At 51.7% G+C, this 19,285-nt stretch overlaps 2 protein-coding genes across 3 annotated transcripts in view; both read left to right on the plus strand.

Annotated features, from left to right (window-relative positions):
• Positions 1–70: 70 nt before the first annotated feature.
• Positions 71–7,180, plus strand: Kptn (kaptin, actin binding protein). The gene is made up of 12 exons (XM_028779528.1): positions 71–377; positions 682–764; positions 905–989; positions 1,063–1,117; positions 2,594–2,669; positions 2,768–2,841; positions 3,407–3,516; positions 3,590–3,667; positions 4,326–4,401; positions 5,349–5,484; positions 5,577–5,747; positions 6,779–7,180. Exons 1-12 carry the CDS (start codon positions 155–157, stop codon positions 6,902–6,904), a joined length of 1,293 nt encoding a protein of 430 aa, XP_028635361.1. The 5' UTR covers positions 71–154; the 3' UTR covers positions 6,905–7,180.
• A 1,966-nt stretch (positions 7,181–9,146) lies between these two features.
• The window catches only part of Slc8a2 (solute carrier family 8 member A2), a 30,294-nt gene continuing 20,155 nt past the window's right edge, over positions 9,147–19,285 (plus strand). For both annotated transcript variants that reach the window (XM_028779516.1, XM_028779517.1), the window contains exons 1-2: positions 9,147–10,115; positions 13,812–14,502. In XM_028779516.1, the coding sequence (XP_028635349.1) occupies positions 13,828–14,502 (675 nt within the window). In that variant the 5' untranslated portion in view covers positions 9,147–10,115; positions 13,812–13,827. The remainder of the gene's footprint in view (positions 10,116–13,811; positions 14,503–19,285) is intronic.

The following is a 19,285-nucleotide window of genomic DNA, read 5'->3' on the forward strand; positions in this document are numbered from 1 at the left end:
AATTTTTTCTGGAAAGCCCAGTCAGGGAGTCGGGCTCCATCTTTGTAAAGGGCAGTGACGGCAGCTTCTTGACGTCATCAGTATGCGCTGATGGAGGTTCCCTGACAGGTTGGGGGAGCATCAGGACTGCTGAGACCGATCGCGGAGGGCCAGGATGGGGGAGGCGGCCGTGCCAGAGGGACCCTGTCCACTGCGAGAGGACAGCTTCACGCGCTTTTCGTCGCAGAGCAACGTGTACGGGCTTGCTGGAGGCGCCGACGGGCGCGGGGAGTTGCTGGCCGCTACTCTTAAAGGCAAGGTGCTCGGCTTCCGCTATCAAGACCTCCGACAGAAAATTCGGCCTGTGGCCAAAGAGCTGCAATTCAACTACATTCCCGGTGCGTGGCGCTCTGGTGCCGGGGGCGGGACTGGAGTCTGGTGTTGAGGATTCTAAGATTGCCACTGTGATGCAAGGTCAGGGTCAAAACTGTTAATTATTAGGGTCTGAGACAGTTGTCGTCGTGGCCCGAAAGTAGTCCAGGATTCCGCAAACATAGGTGTCAGCAGCATAGTACTCGGTAATGGCGATAGTGGTTAGACTCCCGCTCACCCAAAGGTTTACTGCAGTGGTACAAAGTTAGTGTGATTAGGCTGCGAGAGTGGAGACCTGCCTAATCAGTGAACTTTAAACTCCCCTCATAGTGGATGCTGAGATCGTCTCCATCGACACTTTCAACAAGTCACCCCCAAAACGGGGCCTGGTTGTGGGCATCACTTTTATAAAGGTACCACAGCACCCTCCACCCGTCCATGCCCTCTTCCTTTGTCACTGGGGAGCCTACCAAGTCTATCCCAGGTGCTCTGAATCTACTCCAAATGCCTTTCACCTCCCCTACCTCCCCTGAGAGCAGTTTCCACCCCCCAGGACTCAGGAGACAAGGGCAGTCCCTTTCTTAACATTTACTGTGACTATGAGCCTGGCTCAGAGTACAACCTGGACTCCATTGCAGGTGAGTAGGGCTTGGGGGAGAGTGTGGGTGGGGCTTCCAGCTGCTGCTGGACTGAACTTGTGTCCTTCTACAGAGAGCTGCCTGAATTTGGAACTCCAGTTCACACCTTTCCAGCTGTGCCACGCAGAGTGAGTGTCCCTGGGCACCTGTGCTCTCCTACCCTTTCCCTGCACTCAGAGGCCTTTGCGCCATTCACATTGGCTACAGTGTCAGCTCTCAGGTAGACCTTTCCAGTGAGTTAACTGAGCACCTAGGACTCCAATTCTGAAACTCTAGATCTCTACTTCCCAGCCCTGGACTTGTTCTCTAGCTTCATAAGCCCTAAAAGTCCCAGATTTAAAAAATGCAACTGACGGCTGAGGATACAGCTCAGGCAGTAGAACATTTGCCGAGCACATGGAGCTCTGGGTTCCATCTGAAGCAACATAAACCAGTGGCTAGCCAGTGCGCATACCTCTAATTCCAGCACTTGGGAGACAGAAGCAGAGGATCAGAATTTGATTCAAGGTCATCTTTGACTGCATGAGTTTAAGGCTAGCCTAGGTTATATGAGACCCTGTCTCCAAAAAAGAAGGAGAGAGAGAGAGAGAGAGAGAGAGAGAGAGAGAGAGAGAGAGAGAGTTCTGTCAAACCCAGCAGCTCCTGAGAGTCAGAATGTGGGTTCTATTGGGAGTCCTCATAACAACACTGATATCAGCGATTAGCAACATTATTGTTTTGCTTTGTTCTACATTTCTTTTTTTCTGGGGTGGGGGGTGTCAGGGCCCAGTTGGTAAAAGTTAAGTTTTGAGAGTCAGACAGTTGGTATCACAACTGTAGAGTTTTGCCACTGGAGCAAGCAAACAGCAGTTGACACTGTAAACGAATGGCTAGGACTGTGCCAATAAAACTTTATTTACAAAAAGCATTTAGTGGTGTGCATGTGTGTTCATATGCATGCATGTATATATCCACCTTATTATGAAGATTCTTTCATATTTACTTGTGTGCAAGAGTGTCCCACCGCATATAGGTAGAGGTCAGAGAACAGCCCGCAGGAGTCTGCTCTTTCTGGCTGTGTGGACCTGGGGATCAGATTCAGATCATCCAGAATGGTAGCAGTTGCCTTTATCCACTGAACCGTTTCACTGGCCCTTGCTATGAGGGTTTGCAGACTCATTCTAGAGTACCCTATCCTGTTCCGAGAGTGAAGGATAAGTTCCAGCAGTTGGGGCTCTCAGAGCAGGGCTCCCAGCATCTCAGGCTCCCAGCATCTGCACCTGGCCGCTCTGAGAGCTGGCAGTTGTAGAACTTAAGAGTTGGTATACACAAGTCTGCAGAACACTAAGCCTTACACCTGGCATGTGAGACTCTGAATGTCAGAGATCTTGCATGCTTTTTTTTTTTTTTTTTTGCTTTTACAAATGCATCTCAAGCTTGGTGTAAGAGGCACTGGTAAGTGGATCAGGAATTCAAAGCCAGCTATGACTACATAGTAAGTTCAAGACCAGCCTTGGGTACAGGAAACCCTATTTCAAAATAAATTGACAGTGGCATTTCTGAATCCCTGGAGGAATTTAACCCCACTCAGGTTTCTGGCACATTCTAGATTTCTCTGCTTTCAGAGTCCAGGTTGGGGAGCAGCTGGAGACAGTGTTTCTCCTGAGTGGGAACGATCCAGCTATCCATCTCTACAAGGAGGTGAGGCGGGCAGGCTTGGCAGAGTCTGACAGTACTGGCCTGTGTGCAGGACGCTACTGACTGACTCTGTTGCTTGGGGGGGTATCTTGCTCCCTCAGAATGAGGGGCTACATCAGTTTGAGGAGCAACCCGTGGAAAACCTCTTTCCAGAGCTCACGAACCTGACCAGTAGGTAGGAGGGGACCCCCGGCACCCAAAGAAGGGATCAGAGCCCTGTGTGCAAAGAAGCCAAACATAGCAGGCTGTCCTCTAGCACAACACACAGGAGGGCAACCTTAGAGAAACTAGGAAGCATGCTGGAGTGTCACTCAATTAGTAGAATGCTTGCCCAGCATGCTCAAAACCCTAGGTTCCAGCCTATAATCCAGGCATGATAGCGTACACCTCTAACCTCAGCACTCAGGGGGTAGAGACAGGAGAGTCAGGAATTCAAATTCATCCTTGACTTTGAAGCTAGCTAGTCTACATAAGACCCTGTCTCCAAAAATAAATAAATAAATAAATAAATAAATAAATAAATAAATATATTAGGTAGCTGGGTAGCATGTTCCCAGCTTTCATCATGACCTCAAGGAAGTTGATTGATCATGGGTGGCTATCCCCAGAGCAAGCAGGATGGGGTGCAGGGATTGGCTCCTGGTGCTTCAGGGAGGGGCTGGGTGTTCTGGAAAACAGAGATGGAGTTGAGTCCTGAGAAATCTACCTGTCTGTCCACCTATCCGCCCTCCTCCCACCAGTGTCCTCTGGCTTGATGTCCACAACCTCCCTGGCTCATCCCAGCGGCTCTCAGCCCTGGGCTGCCAGAGTGGTTATGTGCGCGTGGCTCACGTGGACCAGAAGACTCGAGGTGAGGGTCAGGCCTGGGGTGGGGACAAGCCCAGGGATGTGAACAGGTCCCTGAGTCCCTGCTCTCCATACAGAGATCTTGCAGACATGGACAATCCAGCAGGATGGGCCCATCTCCCGAGTGATTGTGTTCAGCCTGTCAACCTCAGAGGGTGAGCTCTTTGCTAGACCTGGGGTCTGGAGAGTGGACTCTGCAACCTCAGCTTTCTCCACCCTAAGAGTCCAGGCTAGACCTCTTGCTCCTTCTGAGGCCCCTCTCCAGTCCATAACCTATGCCACAGGTTGCCCTCAGGTTATTTCTGTTATCCAGCCTCTCTCTACCTACTTTGGTCTAACCTTCAACTTTTTCTCTACTTTCAACTTTCCCTTTGTAGTCTAGCCTTCACTCCTCATACTATCTTACACTGACTTCCCCCACCCCAGACTTCTTATTCCCTTTGGACTGACAACTGTCAATCATGGTCTCACCCTACCCCCAGGTGCTTTTCTTCCTATTTTTTTGATCTTGGTTTGTCCTTCACTCACATTTACCTTAACTTGCCCCTCACCTTCTAAGCAATTCTCACAGTGTAGTCTAACCTTAGACTTCAACTCTGCTCTAACCTTTGTCTCCGGTTGTGTTCTACCTTCAGACTAACACCGTCTAATGTCTGGCCACAGTCCTGTCATATTCTAACCTCTAATCCTCCCTTCTGAGGCACAATCTTGGGTCTTCATCCTGAGGTCTAGCCTGCGTGCTTCACTGCAGTGGGGAAGGGGATACAGAAGAGCCTGTCTCCATAGACCTGCCAACTCCTGTCTCTTCCATAGCAACCCAGAACAGCCCCCCTCAGGAAGGATACAGTCTGCTTGTGGCCAGCATGCTGGAGCCAGCTGTGGTGTACTGGTGAGCATGCCTGGGGCTTCTGGGCACAAGTTAACCTTGTGCCTATGTGGTATGGTCTAACCTTGTCAACCCTTTGAGGTGGCTAGGATCAAGAGAGGTGCTGTGATCAGGGAGGAGGTGGGAGCGCTCACATCTGGATCTTGTAGAGGATTTGTTAAGGGTGGGTATGTCTTCCCCCATTTAAAGACACCCATACCCCTGACCTGAGTGGACCAGGGATGCCAACAGACACTGGCTTGGGAAAGCCTAGATGTGCAGTGCTTGGCAATTTCCATGGTGTCACTATTCCCACCATCTTGGATTTTAAGGCACCACAAATTGTGCAGTTATAATGCTAACGCAGGCAGTCAGTTTGTGTGTGTTGGGGATGGGGGCGAGATAGGATCTTAGGAAGTCAAGGCTGTCCTCCAGCTCTGTAGCTAAGGACGACCCTGAGCTCTCACGGTTCTCTTGCCTCTGCCTCCCATGTGCGGGGATGACAGGCATGCACCACCACACCCAGCTTATGTGGTACTGGGTCAAACCCTGGGCCTCGTTCATGCTACACATTTAACTACATCCTTGACACCTACTTTCCCTCCACCTCTCCCACTTTACGCTCTCCCAGCAGCTCCTATGAGCTAGTTCCATCCAGCTCCGGCACACTTGTGCTCTGTGAAGTACCAAGTGCTTAGAAGTTCAGGGATCAGGGCACCTGTGTCTCCAAGAGCCATCATGTGGGCGCACACCTAGGAGCACAATAGGCCCTCCCGAAGTGGGTCTACAGGATGGACAGTTGAGGCTAGCCACTTTCAAAGGTACACACATGGAAACCAAGACACACAGCATCAGAAGAGTGAGTCTGGACTTCAGAGGAAGCCAGTCAGGCATCACCTACAATCTAGATCCAAAGGTGGCAAGGTCCTGTCATCTGACTTTAGCTTCCCCCATGTATTGGGGACCCTCAGGGACCTTCTGAACAAGGGCCTGGATGACCAACTTCTCCTGCCTGGCAGTGACCAGTTTGACAGCGTCCTCTGTGGCCTGGTCACTGATGTGGACCTAGATGGACAACCGGAAGTCCTGGTGGCCACCTATGGACAGGTGGGTCCTGGAAGATTAGCCTATCACCCATCCATGCCCCTGCAGCGACCCTGCCTCCTCAGCCTGCATGACCTCGGCCCCTCTCCCCACAGGAACTGCTCTGCTATAAGTACCGTGGACTGCCGGAGGCCAGCAGAGGCTTCCGCCTGTTGTGGCGCAGGAGCTTCGCCAGCCCCCTGTTGGCCATGGCCCATGTGGACCTGACTGGAGATGGCCTGCAGGAGCTGGCCGTGGTATCCCTGAAAGGGGTGCACATCCTCCAGGTATCAGGCCTGTCATGGCTGAGGCAGAAGCTGCCACTCACTGAGGGACCTTGCCAGGTTGGGTGGGAGGGAGATTGAGAACAGAGCAGGGGCTGAGCCCAGGTCAGTTGTTCAGCTACAGGCATGGCATTTTCCCTGTAGGAAGGAATAGCCTGGTCTTGGGAGGTCTCTGGCAGCCAAGAGAATGCCATCCAGTGGCATTCATGACGGAGGTATTGGCCTGGTAAAGCAGAGTTAGATGCTGTGGGTTTTACAACCTCTTTCTCTCTCTCTCTATCTCTGTGTGTGTGTGTGTGAGGGGGGGGGGAGGGAGAGAGGGGTCAGGGAGGATTTCGTGTGTCTTCTCTTTTATCGTATTATCTTGAGGCAGAGTCTTCTACTGACCCCCAAACTAAGCTGGCAGCTCATGAGCCCCAGAGGAACGTCTCTGAGGTCTAACCTCAACTTCTGCTTTCCACTTCTGCTTGGTTCTTGCTCTGTTAACCTCTCATTTGTTGCAGAATCTTACCTTTGTCCTCCCTGCTGTGATATAACCTCAGCTTTTCTCTATCAGTTGAACCTCAAATACCCTCAAATGTAGTCTGCTTTTGAGCTACCTCTGTCTTTCCTCTGATTACTTTTCTATTCCTCCCTTCCCTCTCTCTTTCCACTTATTTATGTATGTGTCTGGTGCTTAGTATCAGACCCACTGTGCTATGTCCCCCAGCCCTTGGGTTTGTGAGGTAGAGTCACACTGTATAGCCATAGCTGTCCCAGAATTCAGTCCTTCTGTCTCAGCTGCCCTAGCACCATGACCAGCCCTTCTGCTGATCTCCAGCCTCAGTTCTTTCTACTTATATCTAATTTGCCCCTCCTACAGGACGTTGACCTAAAGCTGTATCCCCCACCCCGACCCTATGTCTGGCCTCTGCTCCTACTTGGGAAACCAATTCTCACCCAACACACTGTGGTCTAGTCTCTGCCCAGTATGGTCTAACATGTGCCCTCTCCACTCGCCTGTCACAGCTTACCTACCTCTCTTGTCCCCACAGCACAGCCTGATCCAGGCCTCTGAGCTGGTCTTGACACGGCTTCGTCATCAAGTGGAGAAGAGGAAACATCAGCAGGGCCTTGGGGACAGGATGGGTCCCAGGCCTGAGGAGCCCCCAGCCTCCTGAGCACTCCCTCTTCTCAGGTGTAGGTGCCTCATGTGTATCATTGATGGGGAGTGGGGGGAGCATCTCAGAAGAGGAGTGCTCCCCTTGGACTCCCCCAGAAGAGGGATGCTGAGAGTCCCTAGCCCACCCTGGTATGCTGTGTGACCCTGGCTGATCACTCCTGTCTGAGCCATTTGAAAAGAGACGTTCTCAGCCAACCCCTGCAATCCCATCAGGTATTGGTCCCGGAGGACTATTTATACATGCAGAGCAACAAAGCTGCCCTGGCTGTCTTCATTTCCTTTGTCTGGCAAGCATCTATTGAGTACTTGCTGTGTGCCAGGTTCTCCGATGCTGGATTCACTCTCAAAGAACTGAGGAGGAGGACTTCACAGAGATTCCTAGGTTAGACCCAGAGGAAAGAAAGTTACAGTGTGTGGAGGGTGCCTTTTTGAAAGCTATGGAGCCGTCCTCTGCTCTGATAAACTAAACTCAGGAAGTACAGTCCAAGAGAAATGCCACTGAGGCTACCCTAGGCTCATTGTCTCGATCTAGGATGAATAAGGAACGACAGATGAGGACTCAGCAGTGAAGGGGAAGTGAAAACTCACCAGGGGCTTCGAGCTCTGGCGGGTCCCCTGGGAGACCCATGGAGACTAAGGGAATCTTTTGGGATTTTTAGCATCTCCACCGGACCCAGTAAGGGCTCTGCAGACTCCCTTAGCCCCAAAGTAGAAGAGGTCACGTTACTGGTCTATTTAGGAGGGGGCTGGTCTCAAAAGAAAAGGGATTAGACTGGGCATGGACCAAGGCTAAACAAAGTAAGTGTACATAGCATAGATTCTGGTGTGGGGTGTCAAAGCTAGACCAAGGCAGACAGGCCCCAGAAGATACTGTGCTAAAGTTGGTAGTGGGGCTCAGCTAAACGGCCCAAGGATCAGAGAGACAAGAGCAGTTACTAACCCCATGGTTCCATCAGTCTCTAACCCAAGGTCCAGAGGAATGTAGCCCAGAGGAAATGTTGCTTCCCCAACCCCTGACCAGGAATAGAATTGGGATCAGTAGGGTCGGTAAAATATTAGAGAGGGAATCCAGGCTGGGCGTGGGCCCTGGGCACTTCCTTGGGGGAACATGTGTTTGTGAGGTTGGGTAGGTAGCCGTCACTCCTGCTAGGGAAGTCCACCTGTAAATCTGACCACCCTCCTTCACTGCAAAGGTCTTGGGACCTCAGATGCCAAGTTCTCAACTTCCCAGGCTCCAACCTCCAAAAGCCAGGCCAAAGCGTGGGAAGCTTCAGGGAGTTGGAATTTCCCTCTCCTGGCAGCAGGCCCAAGAGTGTCCCTCCAGAGCTGGCAGTGGGTACTGGCTGCTGGCAGGGCCAGCCTTCTCTCCCTGCTTGTACCATTTTGTGCTCTGCACCCAGCACCTGTCACCTGTCCTCCAGAGGGAGGGAGCCTGGAGTGGGTTTTGTCCTGAGGGTAGTGATGGTGAGGGCGTGTGATGCACACATCCTGAGGTGTGCGTGGGTGTGCACTTGCAGGTATGAGTGCTTGCACCTGTACAGCTAGTTGTGTTCAACCACCTGTCGGCTTCGGAATCCTAGGACACTTGGCTTAAGACGTTTCAGTTGGGGGGTAGTTGAGAAGGGGTCTTATGTTGCTCAGGCTGGCCTCTAGCCAAGGGTGACATTCATGTCAGGATTTATCTCCACTTCTTGATTGCTGGGATTGCAGGCATGCACCACCATGCATAGTTTATACTGTACTGAAGGCAGAACCCAGGGTTAGTGCATTCTACCAACTGGTCCACATCTTCAACCCGCCACCCCAAAAGTGTTTTGAGTCTAGGACTTGCTATGAGGATGGCTTGGAACTCAGCCATCCTCCTGTCTCAGCCTACTGAGTGCTGGGATCACAGATGTGTGTCACCACACTGGGTAATCTTGATCCTTCCCTACTTCACCAGCCCAGAGGCAGTACAGCATGTGGTGAAGATACACAACCGGAAGCCACAGTTGCTGCCTCAGTTTCCCCACCTTTGAAATGTCAAAATGGAGCTAATAACATCTACCTCAGGGGATTGGGAGTCAGACCGTGTTTTGACGTGGCAGGGGCAGTGGGAATGGCTCTCGTCATGCCTGAGCTGGGCACTCTAATGCCAGTTCCCTGTCTTCTGTAAGGTGCTCTGAGCAGGCCGAGCCTGTGAACTTGGAAAGATCTGCCGCCCGATGTTCCTTCCCCCACTTCCCCCAGGTCTGCCAGCCTGTGGCTATTTGTAGCGATGACTGCATCTCTGGGCCCTTGTATGGACGGGATGCTGCGCGTGTGTGATCAAAGACAGACACTGGGATACCACAGCACAGACAGGTGTACAAACTTGAGCCCTCCGTCGCTGTCCTTGAATTCTAGTGCTGAACCCCAAGACTGGGGCAACCTGCAGCCCCAGCCCTGCCAAGCCCCTCTGCCACCCACTGGCTTCTTTGGCCACGCCCCTTTCCTGGCTCCTCCCTCCTGCTCTTTTGCAAAGCCTCTTCTCAGCTCTGTGGCCCCGCCCCTAGCTCCCCTGACCACGCCTCCTCATATTGGCTCCTCCCTCAGCGGGTTCCCTAGCCTGAGAGCCCAGGCCTCGCTCCCTCCCATAAGCCCTGCCCTCTCTTGGCTCCTCCCTCTTTTCCTCCGGCCTCTACATTTCTCCTCCTGGTGGTCCTTCCCCAGCTCGCCTGTCCCCACCCTCTCACCCTCTTCAGCTCCTCCCTCTTCCAGGCTGTCCCTGTCCTCCAACCCACAACTATCCTGTTCCCACTCCACCCTTCCTAAATTTCCTCTTTCCCACCTCCTGGTGGTCCTTTCCCCAGCTCACTTATCCCACCCACTCCCGTCAGCGGCATCTCCCTCCTTCAGCCTGGTCCCTCTTAACGGCTGATTCCACCGCCCCAGTTCCTCTGTCCCCGCCCCCTTCCCCGGCCTCCTCCCAAGCTGTACTCCCCTACCTCTCCAGTCTAGCCCCCTCCCCGGGGCTGCTCTCTCAGCTCCCCCCCTTCTCTGTCCCCGCCCCCTCCCCTGGGCTCCGCCCTCCTCTCAGCCCCTCCCCGGTTCCCCTCCTCGCATCCCCTCTCCTCCCTCCTCCCTGCTCTCCTTCAGTCCCCGGCTCCTCTCCCTCTTTCTCCCTTTCCTCCTCAGGCGGAGGCGCCCACCGCGGGGGCCCAGCGGGGACCGGCCCGGCCGCAAGGCAGGTAAGAGCCCAGCGTGGCCGTCCGGAGCCCCCGGGGTTTTGGGAATCCAGGCTGCACCACATCGTCAAGTGCGGGGGCTTCCTGATCCCTGGCTCTGAATCCTGGCTGCCCCGCTTTCAGCGTGCGCCATGTGTACAGTGTATGTCTGTCCGTCCGTCTCTGGGCACCTGGGTCTGTCTCTTCCCTCTTCTCCCTCTGCCTGCAGCCAACTCACACCCACACACCTCTGTCTCCGCCCCTGATGCACGGGGACCTGGAGGAGGCAGATTCCCCGCAGTGTGGACTCCCCCGAGGGCCTGGAGTGCCCCTAACTCCTCCTCACCCCCTCTTAGCCCAGGTCTCTCCATCCTGCCTAACCCTGACTTTCTGGGGCTGATCCTGCCTACAGCCTAACCTGTGTAGTAACATTAGACCAGTCCTTCCAAAGTCTAACTCCTATACCTCTCACTGTTTGTCCATTCATTCTTTGGACAACTCTGAGACACTTTGCTACTCCTGGGCACTGTTCTAAGGTCAGGCTAGACAGGTCTTTCTCACAATCTCACTTCCATCCCTCCAGCCTCACACCAGCTTCATAGTGAGGTTGGGTGGGAAAGCAGCCACCTTCTGGGGGCTCTACAGAGGGGCTCAGCCTGACGTTTTCCTTCCCTCAGGAAGGACTCCAGGGAAGGTGGGCGAGGTACTGACCAACACCTGGGCCAGAGCTGTTGTGAGCTTTCACGAGCCCACAAGATGCCTGCCTTGCGTGGCAGGAGCGTGGGGATTCCAGATGGCTTAAAAGATCACTGGGTTAGGAGCCCCATGCCTTAATGCCACATTTGTGTTCTGTCTCTGGCTTGACCGAGTCCTTTCTCTCCCTACTGGCCTCAGTTTATCTGTCTGCAATCTGCAACTGTGTGTGTGGTGGGGGCCCTGTGTGGCTGATGGAAAGAGAGCCGGTGTGTGTGTTCTGAGTTCTGTATTCCCACTCGGCATTGCATCACCCCCACCCCCAGCAGTCAGTATATACACCAGGTCCTCACCCCGCTGTGGCTGCCTTGAGGAATCCCACCTGGCTTTCCAGAATCCCCCAGAGACAGGTCAGGCAGAACAGGACACTTACCACTAACCCAGCTGGCCATCAGCCCATGAGGTTGGTGGAGAGACGGCCTTGAAGATGCCACCGTGAGCGGGTGCTACCATCTGCCCTGCCGGCCTTTCCTGGACTCAACTTGATCCTTTCGCCATTGAGTCTACACCCAGATTAACTTTCAAGGCTCAGAGGAGAAAGCCTGGAGTAGAAAGTGTGGCTGCCCCAGCCACAGACAGACAATGCTCAGGCCTCTTGTCCAAGTGTTTCACAAATATTTATCTAGTGCTTTCTCTCCTGGGTCTCTCTTCCAAGACTAGGAGATGGGGGGAAGAATCTGGGTGACAGCAAAAGGGATCCAATAGACTGGATGACCCTGCCTCTGGGCGGGCAAACATCAGTCCACTGACTCTAGTCTTCCTGGAGGACTGAAGCTAGAGGGACAATTGATTAGACTTGAACTAAGACTTCCCAGGCATCTCATCCTCCCCCAACAGAGGCAGTTAGATGGTTCTTAACTTTCAGGGTCTTCCCTGTATGTCCCAAAACCCAAAAAGGGAGGAGGGAAAAGCAAAGGGGAGTCTGCTTGGGATCCTGGTGGGTTTGTAATTACGCCTAAGTGTTTGCTAATTAGGGGCTGCTAATTAGATATATCATTAAAGACCTTGTCTAGGGGGCTGTGTAGCAGTTCATTAAGAATCACCCCTCTCCCTGCCCCTGCCTACACACACACACACACACACACACACACACACACACATACACACTCCACTCACTCCTTTTCAGGAAGTTCTGCCAACATACTGCCTCCCTCCCCCAGAGAAGCAGGCTCCTGGTCTGTGGGTGTGAGTTGAGGGCAGGCTGTGGGTTAGACTTCAAGAGGAACTTTCAGACTGACATAGAAGGCGGTAATTCCTGGAGACAAGGCTAGAGGCACCCCCAAGGCATTTCTAATGGGCAGCAGGCTCAGGTGACAGCTTCTCCAACCCGCCTTTTCTCTATAAAAGGCAACTGGGTTACCATAACAACATGAGGGCGGGGCCAGGAGCTCAGACCTTCTCAGGAGAGTGGATGCTGGGTGATCTGTGCAAATTGCTTCACTTCTCTGAGCCTTGATCCTCGACTTTGTGAACTGAGTAGAAGACTCCTCTCCAAAGACCGGAGGTGTCGTCTTGGAGAGCACAGTCAGAACCGCAAGGAGGAGAGGGCTTCAGGCCCCACGGGAGAAACTTGCATGGTTTGTGTGTGGAACAGCAGAGGCTAGAAGGCCTGGGACAGAGCAGGTGGGACAGAGGCTGTGCAAGCGAGGGAGGGGTCCTCAGGCCTCTGAGACTGGAGCTGTGTAATGTTCTGGAAGAAGAGCAGATGGGCGCTCTTGTGTGTTTATTGTTCATCTGTTATTGTGTGGAGGTGTAAGGTCAGAGGACAAGTGTGTAGAGTCAGTTCTCTCTTCCTATCTCTTCCTTGGCCATGCCACACTCAACCCCCTCCTCAAAATAAATAAAATGTAATAAAACGTAAACACAGAAGACAAAAATAGATGCTCATACCCAGAAGCTACTACAGTACCCTCAAAGGCCAAGCTGAGCCGGGCGGTGGTGGTGCTCGCCTTTAATCCCAGCACTTGGGAGGCAGAGGCAGGCGGATTTCTGAGTTCGAGGCCAGCCTGGTCTACAGAGTGAGTTCCAGGACAGCCAGGGCTACACAGAGAAACCCTGTCTCGAAAAAAAAAAAAAAAAAAAAAAAAAGGTCAAGCTGAAACGACTGGAGTTGCCCAGTGGACTCCTGGCCTCCAGTTGACACGGGTTTCACAGTGCTCTTTGTACTTGGTGTTCTTCAGTCAGCCCTGTGTCTCAGGATCAGGTTCCTCTATGTCATCACGATCAGCCACAGTCCCAACTCCCTGCTTAGGGGCATTATACTACTCCATGACCGTTTCTGCATTTCATGTTGAGAGGCCTCTGAGTTGTTTCAAGGTTGGCCCTGTTGTAGATGAAGCTGCCATTGGTGTTCTCCTGGGGGCCTTTTGGTGAGATGGGTGTATAAGCCTCCCCTAGGAACAAAGCTGCAGGATCACAGAGTGTGTGGTGGTTGGCTGCAGGCTCCCCAGGTATTGTGACTCACTGATGTTTCCAGCATCTCACAAGCCCCTTCTGTCCTGGGCAGTCCTGTGTCTCTGCATCTGGGGTCCATGTGGTGATCTCTTTGTCTCTTGTGCTCGTTCCCAACTCACCTGTGTCTTGTAGTCTAAGAAACTGGGATGCTGTTGTTTGACAGTGCTGGTAATAAAACCCAGGACTTTCTGCATGCTGGGCATGCACTCTATCAATAAACACCACCTTCAAACTCCCACTGCATCATAGCAAAGTACTGTGCCTTTGAGCAGCATCCCAGCCGCTCACTGGGGGATTCTAGGCAGGGGCTCTACCACTGAGCCACGCCCCCAGCCCCTCACTGGGGGATTCTAGCCAGGGACTCTACCACTGAGCCACGGCCCCCAGCCCCTCACTGGGGGGATTCTAGGCAGGGGGTCTATCATTGAGCCATGTCCCCAGACCACACTGTGCCCTTTGAGTGACAGGGAGGCATGTGATCCACTCACTTTGATCTCCTGCTCCTCTTCCTAGGACCTCACCACCCCCTATGGCTCCCTTGGCTTTGGTGGGGGTTGCCCTCCTTCTGGGCACACCTCACTGCTTGGGGGAAGCCACTCCAACCCCTTCCCTGCCGCCTCCCCCAGCTAATGATAGCGATGCCAGCCCAGGTGGCTGCCAAGGTTCCTACCGCTGCCAACCAGGGGTGCTGCTGCCTGTGTGGGAACCCGACGACCCATCACTGGGGGACAAGGCCGCACGGGCCGTGGTGTACTTTGTGGCCATGGTCTACATGTTCCTGGGTGTGTCTATCATTGCCGATCGCTTTATGGCATCCATTGAGGTCATCACATCCAAAGAGAAAGAGATCACCATCACCAAGGCAAACGGGGAGACCAGCGTGGGCACTGTGCGCATCTGGAATGAGACGGTGTCCAACCTTACACTCATGGCCCTGGGCTCCTCAGCGCCTGAGATTCTGCTGACTGTTATCGAGGTCTGTGGCCACAACTTCCAGGCGGGTGAGCTAGGCCCAGGCACCATCGTGGGCAGTGCCGCCTTCAACATGTTTGTGGTCATTGCTGTGTGTGTGTATGTCATCCCCGCTGGCGAGAGCCGTAAGATCAAGCACCTAAGGGTCTTCTTCGTCACAGCCTCCTGGAGCATCTTTGCCTATGTCTGGCTTTATCTTATTCTGGCAGTTTTCTCCCCAGGCGTGGTCCAGGTGAGTAAAGACCAACACCCCAGGGAAGCCTGGTGGCTTGGAATGTCTTTGTGTGTGCATTTGTGTGCGTGTGCGTGTGCGTGTGCGTGTGCGTGTGTGTGTGTGTGTGTGACATACTGCACCAGAGGGCTGAGCCAAAGACAGCAAGTCAAGAATGCAGGTGCAAGTAGAGAGCTCTGTGCCCATCCAAAAGGTAATTCCCAAGTGCATGGGCTAACAGAGCCCAAGGTCCATGTAAGACATGCCTCAGCTTGCCACAGAGTTACCTGAGAGCACTCCTTTTGCATAATTTATTCCCAGCTTTACAGTAAGACATCTCTATTTGCATAATTCACACTTCACTTGCATAGGCCAGCCTCCTGTGTTCTGACAGTGCAAATCAATTTGAGTAACTTGGTGCATTTACATAATATATCCACGGACTGGCATCTGTGGTACCCACATCCGCATAATTTATCTCTCTGTAGGGCCAGAGAGGTGGGCAGTTTGCATGGCTCATTCATTATTCAGCTTCAGTTCAGATTCAGTGTAGTTTATACTCCCATCCAATTGACAGGGACACCAGCAGAGGCCGGTGTCCACTTTACATAATTTATTTCCACACTGAGACAAATTCGAAACTCATAGCTGCCTGGCTCACACCCCGATTCCCACAATCCTCCATCTATCTCTCCCGTGTCCAGTGTCTTCACCAGCACCCCTGCCTGTCCTCATCTTCCTTTACAACGTTTGGTTAATTTATTTCCCACAAGTCTAAGACAGCTACCCCTATTTGCATAATTTATTCATGGGTCTGGCCTAATTCGTACGCCCACATGCATAATTTATTTGTAGTGCCCAAGACTCACTCATTCACGCTGTGCATGATCTGTTAACTGCTGTCACTTAATAGATGGTACTCTAGAGGTACGCAGATATAAAAGGGCTCTAGAGTTGGCATCAAAGAAGAGACTGCAGGGTTTATCTGGGCACAGGGTTTATGCTTGTAATCCCAACACTAAGAAAGCTGAGGCAGGAGGATTGTTGTAAGTTTAAGTTCAGCCTGGGTAGCACAGTGAGAATGTGTAGATGGAGGTGTGGCTACAGGGTGAAGTACTTCCCTAGCGTCCATGAAGTCTTGGGTTCCATACCCAGCACAGGAAGGAACAAGGAAGAAAAGGAGAGGGAAAACGGGAAGGGCGAGAGAAAGAGAGAAAGACACTATGGGACCAGAGCGTGAGAGAGAGCTCAGGACTGGAACGCTAAGCCTCCTAGCAGCCCTGGAGAAAGGATGGGGCATGGGACAGTTTTCAGGTCCTCTTAAAAAAGGGCACCATCCTGGCTTAGGGTCCAAAATCGCCTTTGTGTGAGTGTACACATATGTACAGGCACAGAAGTCAATGCCAGGGGGCTTCCTCAATTGCTCTCCACCTTACTTTTTGAGTCAGGGTTCCCTCTCTGAACCTAGAGATCACTGATTGGCTAGACTGGATAGCCCCTGAGCTCAGGCATCCTCCTGTCTCCACCTCCCCAGCACGGGGGTCACAACCTCCCAGTATATACAAACACGCATACATACATACATACATACATACATACATACATCTGTACACACACATATACAGAGAGAGAGCTGTGAAGAAGGAATTTTAGACACTGTGGGTGAGTCGTAGGGAGGAGCAGAGTGGAGGAGACACAGAAGCTGGCTCTGATGTAAAGGTAGAGGGAAGATGGAGGACATCACAGCTCCAGATGGAGAGAAAGTCCAGATGGACCTTTTATTTATACTCAGGGAAGGAAACGGAGTGGGAGGGGCTGGGGGCTTTTGCTGATTAATGGAGAAACTCCATTAATGAATACACACACATACACACACACACACACACACAGAGAGAGAGAGAGAGAGAGAGAGAGAGAGGAGCCTCCATGAGCACTCTCCCCTGCTTTTGCCTCAGCAGAGCTATGATGTCTCAGAGCCATCAGGACACACCAAGGGGTGGGGACTAAGGGATAAGGAGACCAGATCTTAAGAGATACTTTTTCTGGACTGGCAAGATTGCTCAGTGGGTAGAGAGGTGCTTTGTAGCCAAGCCTGATGGCCTGAGCAACTTCGGAAAGCCTGTCTCTGACCTCTATGCCTCCTCCCACTTCACAGAGTAAATAAATAATGTTATAAAAAATGAAAACTCCTCCTTCTCTCTCAGACATGTTTGTAAGGAACTTGGGAGACCACCTCATCTGAAATACTCTTCCATCTTTTCCTCTTTACCTTTAATGAGAAAGATGACATTATGTGTATTTATGTGAACTGGAGAAGATGGCTTAGTAGTGGGGGAGTGCCTGCTGCTCTTGCAAAGCAGAGATGGGTTCACAGTGCGCAAATCTGTGGCTCACCACTTTCTCTAAGTCTAGTTCCAGGGGATTTGACACCCTTTCCTGGCCTCCTTAGGCAACTGCACAAATGTGCTCTCTCCCTCTCTCTCAATGAAAAATATTTTTTTGGTTCTTTTGTTTTTCAAGATAGGGTTTTTCTGTGCAGCTCTGGCTCTCCTGGAACTTGTTCTGTAGACCAGGCTATCCTCAAACTCAAGAGATTCCTGCTTTTGCTTCCCAAGTGCTGGATTGAAGGCGTGTGCCCAACCAGTATGTTGTTGTTGTTTCATATTGGAGATTGAAGCTAGAACCTTCACATGCTAGGCAGGTGGCGCTGAGCCATGGTCCCAGCCCTTCAATGGTAGATTCTAGGCAAGCATTCTACTACAAAGCCATTTTGGGGGAGATTTATTTATTTTTATTTTACGTGTATGAGTGTTTTACTGCATGCTTGTGCACCATGTATGCCTGCTGCCTGCAGAGATAAAGGAGGATGCTGGATGCCTGGAACTGGAGTATGAATAGTTACAAACTTCCATGTGAGTGCTGGTAACCGAATCTCTTGGGTCCTCTGGAAGAATAGCCAGTGTTCTTGATCATTCCAGCTCCATCCATTTCTTTCTTAAAACCTAATTTATCTATATCTATATATATATATATATATATATATATATATATATATAAACATTTTATATATATAAAAACATTTTTGAGACAAGGCATTACTATGGAGCCCCGGCCTGTCTTGAACTTATAGAGATCAACCTGCCTCTGTCTTCCAGAGCTAAAGGCATGTACCACCACACCTGACCAAACCCCTCTAAAGCTTGATATTTGTATAGGGGGTATATGGGTAACCAGCTGGAGGCAGAGGATAACTTGAAAGAGTCAGTTTTCTCCTTCTATTATGTAGGTCCCGGGAATCAACCTCCAGGTGTCAGTCTCAGTCTTGGCAGCATGTGCCTTTACTCACTGAGCTTTTTTTTTTTTTTTTAAAGATTTATGTTATGTATATGAGAACACTGTCGCTGTTTTTAGACACACCAGAAGAGGGCACTGGATTCCATTACAGATGGTTGTGAGCCACCATGTGATTGCTGGGAATTGAACTCAAAAGCTATGGAAGAGCCGTCAGTGCTCTTAACCACTGAGCCGTCTCTCCAGCCCCCAGCCCCCGGCCACAGCTTTTTGAGAAGACTTCAGCAAGTTTTCCAGGCTAGCCTGGAACATGCTATCCTCTTACCTCAGCCTCCTAAGTGTCTACAGTCACCAAACTGTGCCAGATTATTTTACCTCTTGAGTGGTTCTCATGTGCCAGGAGCTGGTGGTGCTCTGTGCTGGGGACATGCATGTCAGCTCCAGCTTAGAGGTGGCCCTCATTTACTGACCCCAAGGCCACTGGGTTTCTTCAGAACTACCTGACATGGTGCAGCTTCTAAGGAATGAAAAATAAATGATTGTAAAGATCTCGAGCTCCCAGAAATGAACTTTTAGAGTCAGTCTTGCCCATGAGAGCCATTTAGACTCTGAGGAAGGAGAGGCTGGCTGGAGCTGTGGTCAGCAGTGGTAGCATGGGGAGATGGAGGCATTGTAGTGATCAGAGAGAAATGTGTTCAAGGTGAAGAAGAGGAAAGAAATGGAGGGGGAGGCGCAGGAAGAGATGCAGGCTCTGACCCTGATAAGCCAGGACCACAAGTGGGGACATGTGTCACTTGGTGAAGCTAAGAATGTCTCAGTGTCTAGTGCATATGCAGCAAGGCATAGTGCACAGTGGGCAGATGGATAAGAAGAGCAAGAGCGAGACAGGCAAAGAGCACATGCTGTTTGGAGACGCACACTTACAGAGAGGGCAGAGGAGAAAAACTTTGAAGACTCTTCAAGCGAGAAAGCTGGGTGTCTACAAAAAGATTTTAAAAAAGGGGGGGACATAGAGACAAGGGAACCTAGGTAACAGGAACAAGTGGAAGGGAGAAGAGAGGAGAGAACACCAGCTGGGGTAGGGGGGCAGAGAGAAGAGACAGTCAGAGAGGCAGAGATGAACAGTTGGGCCATTAAAGCGGGCATGAGATGGGGAGAGGAGAGGGTAAAGGAAGGAGGGAGGCGGGATAAATAGTAGGGACACAGAAGAGTGCATGAGTGGGTGAATGGGAAAACGGATGGATGCTGTGTGTATGCTTGCATTGGCAGATGAGTGGGTGTGTAGACGGAGGAAGGATACATAGGTAAATGGATGTGTGAGCTGACAGAGGAATAGGAAGATGATGGGTGTTTGGGTAGAGGGAGGATGGATGAGTTGGAGGATGGGTGGGTAGCTGGCTAGATGGAAGATGGATGGATGGGAAGGATGGGTAGGTGGGTGGATACATAGATGTATGCATATATTCATGGATGGATGGATGGATGGATGGATGGATGGATGGATGGATGGATG

This window comes from Grammomys surdaster, unplaced genomic scaffold (assembly GCF_004785775.1).
Source record: "Grammomys surdaster isolate TR1022 unplaced genomic scaffold, NIH_TR_1.0 354, whole genome shotgun sequence".
NCBI lineage: Eukaryota > Metazoa > Chordata > Mammalia > Rodentia > Muridae > Grammomys > Grammomys surdaster.